Source organism: Manacus vitellinus, unplaced genomic scaffold (genome assembly GCF_001715985.3).
Source record: "Manacus vitellinus isolate BGI_N305 unplaced genomic scaffold, ASM171598v3 scaffold_149_pilon, whole genome shotgun sequence".
Taxonomy (NCBI): Eukaryota; Metazoa; Chordata; class Aves; order Passeriformes; family Pipridae; genus Manacus; species Manacus vitellinus.
Genome location: NW_021939062.1, coordinates 71,164 through 77,297, shown reverse-complemented (window position 1 = coordinate 77,297; position 6,134 = coordinate 71,164). Strand labels below are relative to the sequence as shown.

At 49.8% G+C, this 6,134-nt stretch overlaps 1 protein-coding gene across 1 annotated transcript in view; it reads right to left on the bottom strand.

Moving 5' to 3' along the window:
- Positions 1-3,326: 3,326 nt before the first annotated feature.
- LOC103761399 (toll-like receptor 13) overlaps positions 3,327-6,134 on the bottom strand; it is a 5,396-nt gene continuing 2,588 nt past the window's right edge. The window contains exon 2 of the mRNA XM_029958197.1: positions 3,327-6,127. Within this exon, the coding sequence (XP_029814057.1) occupies positions 5,336-6,127 (792 nt within the window). The 3' untranslated portion in view covers positions 3,327-5,335. The remainder of the gene's footprint in view (positions 6,128-6,134) is intronic.

Here is a 6,134-nt window from a genome sequence, read left to right as displayed (position 1 = left end):
GTATTGGTCATGTAATCTGACCAGTGGATGTTAAGGATTGTACGGAGACAGCGTTGATGCCTGAATAAACTCCCAGGGATTTTCTTTGCCTTGAACTCAGTGGATGAAGACATCAGAGGTTCTCCCCAAAAGTAGCACCTCTCGATCTGATAAATCTATGGAGCTTCAAAAGCTTTTTTCCTGCCAGGGGTTGCCCAAAATTGTTGCCAAATACCTCCAAAATGGTCAGGACAACAGAACCCTCTAACACTGCATTTTTAGTGTTAGAAAGCAAAGCATTACTTTATTCATGGCACTAGGTGTTTGTGAGGTTGACAAAATTCTGCCTTCCACATAAACCCCAGTACAACACTTTTTCACCTATTTATGCATTTTTAACAAAGAAAGAAATTATTGTTCATTGGTTCTAAATTACATAATTTTCTTTCATTAATTAGTATTCTGTCCACTACTGGTTATTAATTTCTTGGTTTGTGTGGTAATTAGTCCTAATCTTTAATCTTTTTAGCATCTTTTTCCTCCAGTAGGGATTTTCTGACACAAATACTGAGCTTTAGTTAGTCTTCTTCGTTATTTGCTGGTTTCTGCAAAAATGTCCTTGTGATCCATAAATCCTGTGTTTCAGATGTCCAATTTCAACAATATGTCTTTCTGTTCTCGGTGTTGATCACTGAGGCATATCAAGGTTAATTTTAACAGAATTTACAGTTTTAGTACTTTTCCCAAGCTGTGTTCTCACAAAAGTAGCTTATGACATCTTTTTGCTATATGCTGACTAAAAGTGATTTAAGGCCTAACACAGCTTATGATAATTAAAACAACTAATTAAAAGGTTAATTAGGACCACTAAAAATTAGAAAAGTTGTATCGTTTCCAACAGGGACAAGCAAGGTAAAGGTGGCTCTGATGCTGAGTAATCCTAGATGAATTTCCTTAATCCAAATGGCCCTTTGGATCTGGTTTATGACTACATTAGCCCAAGGGCCAAGCCCTGACCCCCAGCCCCTGGAAGGCAGATCCTGTCCCTGCCTCATTCCTCAGGGCTCTTCCTGGGGCACTGGGATGTGGGATGTGCAATGCCAAGGGCAGGATGATGGGGTGGCACCTGCCAGGCAGCTGAGCAGGGACAAGGAGGCCATGAAGCCCCAGGGCTGCAAGGGCCACTTGTCTCCTCCTGGCATCAGGGCCACAGACAGCAGCCATGGCCAAAGGCCTGCAGAAGGTGGCTCTGGCAGGGCCTTTCAGCTTCTCCCCATCCCTGTCTCCTCTCCAGCCCAGGCTGTCCTACGGTGTCCATGCCCTGCCCCTTTCCCTGCAGGCTGTCGTCATCCCCCTGGCTGCCCCACCTGGCTGGCACCTTCCTGCACTGACATCTCTGCGTCCTCCCTGGCTCTTCCTGGACACACAAAGCCTTGGGCTGATCCAGACTCCTTCTGGGTGATGTGTTGCAGCACAGCACGGCCCTGGGAGTGAAATTCCTTTTTCCTCATGTCCAGTCTGGGCCTCACCAGCTGCCCTTGGTGGCATTGTTTCTTTCTCATCCTCATTTCCACTAAGAAGGAAAACTCACCATCTCTGAATCTGCCCTTCAAGCCCTCTCAGGCTACTCCTGCACTGTCTTCAATTCTCCACATCGAGTCCAGTACCCTCAGCCTCCATGTATTTGTCCTGTGCCTGAGGCTTCCAAACCCCACTTGAGAGATTTCCGGGTCCTCTCCAAGGTTTTTGCAGATGGAAACATTGTGTGCTTAGTCCAGGAAGGATGGAGTGAAGTTTTTTTCCCAGGTCTTGTACTCACAGAGCAAATGAGTACAAGGCAATGGCTTTAAAATGAATGAGGGTAGACTTCGACTGGATATGAGGAGGAAATGACTTATGATGAGAGTGGCACAAAACCGTAACCGTTTTCCCAGATAAGTGGTTTCCCCCTGCCTGGAAGTGTCCAAGGTTAGGAGCTTTGTGCAACCTGAAATTTTAAAAGTTGTCCCTGCCCATGGTAGGGGTGATGCGTGAGCTGCTCTTTTAGGTCCTTTCCAAAACAGACCATTACATGATTCTTTGATTCTAATACCCACAACTCCTTTCCACAGCTCTCCAAATACCCACATGAACCATGCTGGCATTTTAATCCTAATTCCCAAATTTCCATAAAAAGAGAAAGAATTCGCATTTCTAGGACCTGAATTGCCATGCTTTTGGAAGCATGGAACTCCTCAGTGGGGGAGTACCTGGGTGTTCCCATGTGAACCTGAGCATGCATTATTGACACACTGAACTCTTTGTTTCATGGGCCCCCAACACCAAAGGATCAAGACCTCAAGTATCCCTTTGACCACAGAAATTGAAACAATCAGGTCTCATTGCTGGATCCATGGGGGGTGAGATCTTTCTTCTCCACTGCCTACCCTTGTCCTTTCCTTCTTTTTCCTTCTTATGTATTTTCTGAAGTGATATATTTATAGTTTTATAGAGAATAACCCAAGTAGCTACATACCTCCTTTCCACTGCAATTAATAGACCATTGACCACCTCTCTGGCTGCTCCATCCAGCCAATTCCTCATCCAGTTTAAAAGGCAGAGGTTTCTTGAGAGGGATGTTTTTTATCTCAGCTCCAGCAAGACTTTCGGTCTGGTCTCCCTCAGTGTTTCCCTCACAGCCTGGGTGGGCAGACAAAGAGCTGGGCAGAAAAGGCAGTTGGATGATGATGCTGAGAGAGCAGAGGTGAAGGAGTCGCACCCTTCCTGGTGTCCACTGGGACACACTGGGGCATTGTGGGGCAGCACAGGGGACTCTGCTGAGAACTGGGCAGTTCAGCACCTCTATCATGGCTCAGAGGACACAACTCTCACCATGTTTGTTCATGGCATTAAATTGGGAGGAGCATTCCTTTGCCTTGGGATGCCATTCAGGGCACACCTGAGAGGCAGGTGGACTGTCCAGTCAGGAAGTTCATAGGACAGTTCAGGAGGGAAGGGAGCTCAGTGCTCTGCAGTCCAATGTGCAGCTCCAAGCAGGGTCAGCTCTGAGCTCACACCATGTGGCTCAGTAAATGTCAGCATCCACAGAGAGATTTTACACACAAACCAGGCCTCTATCTCCCCCCTCAAAAGTAAAAGAGATGAGGACTTTGACCAGCTCCTTGAAAACAAGCCTTGTTTTGCTCTACCTCCTGAAATTCCTGGGAATATCTACCTTGTCCAGAGGATGGGGTTCCTCCTGCAGGGCTGCTAGCACATGTCCAGGCCATGGGGTGCTTTGTGTTGTGCTTTAGGGATGGAACTGCCCATAGACTCTCCATATTATTGTTCCCATAGACTCTCCAAACCACATTGGAGAGGAGAATTGGAAGTACAAAAGGTGAAGATCACAGGTTGAGATAAGAACTGTTTACTGGAAACTGCAAGATGAGAAAAGGAACAGCAACAGCAACAATATTAATAACAGAGAGCACGAGAGAAGCGAGTGATATATATATATATATATATACACACACACAAGCACAGGAATCACTTCCCCAGTCAATGCTGTCCCTCCAAGGTGTCTGTTGAGTTCATTTAGTCCATGACTGTGGGTTCTATCCACCCTGGATGTCTCCCAGGGCAGGGCTGGGGTGCTGTGGGCTGGTTTCAAGCAGCATCAGGAGCTCACGACTGGTGTATCTGGAGTAGCCCATCCTCATTGTCCATGGGAGTTCTGGGACACAGTGGCAGTGTCATTCAGCAACCAGTATTATACAATTGAACATCGCAGACTGTTCTCACCCCAAACCAAATCCCCTTGAGGTACACATCATGTTTCCCTGTCCCTCTGCGTCACCCAGCAAGTGCCCCCAGATCCTTGAGCAAAAGCAATCCCACAGTTGAGTTTGCCTTTGTTTGAGGCAGGACTGATCCAAACTGTCTTCCCTCACATGTTCCTCACATGCACCATGGGGACTTTATCCCCTCCGATGGTACAGGGAGGTTCTGATGGGCAGGGTCAGCTCAGTTGGTGGAGCCTTGGGTGTGAACTGACCAGGTAGCCTTGGCTAAATGGAGATCCCAGTGTTTCAAGGTCCCACCACCCAATGCTTTCAAGGTGGTTTTGAATGGTGCATTGTTCTATTCAACTTTCCCAGTGGCTGGTGCATGATGGGGAATATGATACACCCACTCCATCCTGAGCTGTCTGGCCCAGGGGTCCATGAGGCTGTTTTTGAAATTCTCAGTTCTTTCTAGGGGCCATGTTCCTACAGGACTCGCTTTTCCAGGCCCAGGACCTTCTTCCAGGCAGTGGTGTGAGCACAGGGTGTGTGTCCAGCTGTCCAGGGCTTGTTCCCACCATTGTAAACACAGGGTATGATGTGATCCATCTGCCAGGCCTCCCCATATCTGTATTTCCACCATCATCCCCCATCCCACAGAGACTTTACCTGCTTGTCCTTCTTGTTCTCAGCACGTTTCACCGTCATGAATAACCCAGGACATGGTGTCTATGGTTAAATCCACCTCTCCATCATGAGCCAATGTTCCATCATGAGCCAATGTTCCATCTCTTCCTGATGACCTGAGGCGTCCTGGGCCCACTGAGCCAGAAATAATTCATTCTAGTGTTGTCAGTCCAGATCCACCCGAGACACTTTAATCTTAGCATCTCAATCCACCTGTTGTCCCTACAACATGTCAGGAACCGTCAGTGAAGAGAGTGTGCCGCTTTTCATTTTCTGGGAGCTGATAATATGGTGGGGCCTCCTCAGCATGTGGCTCCTCCTCCGATGATGATGATAGTCTGAAATTTTCACCTTCAGGCCAGTTTGTGACAACTTCCAAGATCCCTGAGTAACTGAGATTTCTGTGTGATCTTGCTGTGTGATCAGAGCCATCCACTGGCTCCACGTGGCATCATTGGCATGATGTGTGGAAGGGACTTTCCCTTTCAACATCCAGCCCAGCACTGGCAGTCGGGGTGCCAGGAAGAGCTGTGCTTCAGTGCCAATCACTTCTGAAGCAGCTCAAACCCCTTCAGAAGCTGCCAGGATCTCTTCTTCCAGAGGGGGTGTAACAGGCCTTGGATCCTTTGTATCCCAAAAGTCCAGAATCATAGGGATCATCCTCGAGTCTCCCAAGGTACTTTTTGCCAGAGGCTCCAGGAAGGACCATTCTCCAGGGTCTCTGGAGCTGCTGGGGTTGGGGGCATTGATGTCCAGCTTGCCTCCCTCTCCTCCTCCTCCTCACCATTGTCCCCACTGCACAGGGTACATTTCCCACTGGAAAAACAGGGATTTGGGGGCGAAAAGCCATTTTTTTTGATGGGGAATGTCCCTGGGGGTCATGGTTGCACCAGGGTGAGGCTGCTCTAGGGCAGCTGCTCTCTTACCTTGGAGCTTTCCTCCTCCTCCTCCCACTCCCCCTCCTTGCCATCATCGTCCCTGTGTAGGGTACATTCCCCAGAGAAAAAACAGTGAGCTGGGGGCAGAAAATTGCTTTTCTGAGGGGGAGCCTCCCTGGGGGTCCTGGTCATGCCAGGACATCCTTCCTCCTTCTCCCCTCTCTCCATGTCCTCCTCCTCACTGCCCAGGGCACATTCCCCAGAGGAAACCCAGTGATTTTGGGGCACAGAACTGTTTTTCTGAGGGGGAATCTCCCCAGGGATCCCAGTCATGTCAGGACAGCCTTCGTCCCTGACCACCCCCTCCTCCTCCTCTTTCTCCTCACTGCTCAGGGCACATTCCCCAGAGAGAACTGTGGGCAGAAAGCTGCTGTTCTGAGGGGGAACCTCCCTGGGGGTCCCCGTTGTGCCTCTCTTCCTCTCCCTGTCCTCCTCCTCCTCATCCCCGCCACTCAGGGCACCCCTGAGCTTGGCCCAGAAGAGAGGTCGGGCAAGAGGCTCGCTGGGCCAGCGCAGGTGGGTGCGGCGCAGCAGCACACGGCGCATGCGGTGGAAGGCTGAGAGTTCAGCCTCAGGGATGTCCTCGAGGAAGATGAGCACAAGGACATCACGCAGCTCGTCGAAGAGGCGGTAGCTGGCGAGCTGGATCTCCAGCGAGCACCACTCACTGCGCAAGTACCCGCGGCTCACCACGCACACTGTGCGCCGGCTGTTGTACACGGCATCCACGATGTTGTCCACAATGGCGCGGCCGGGGCAGAAGTCG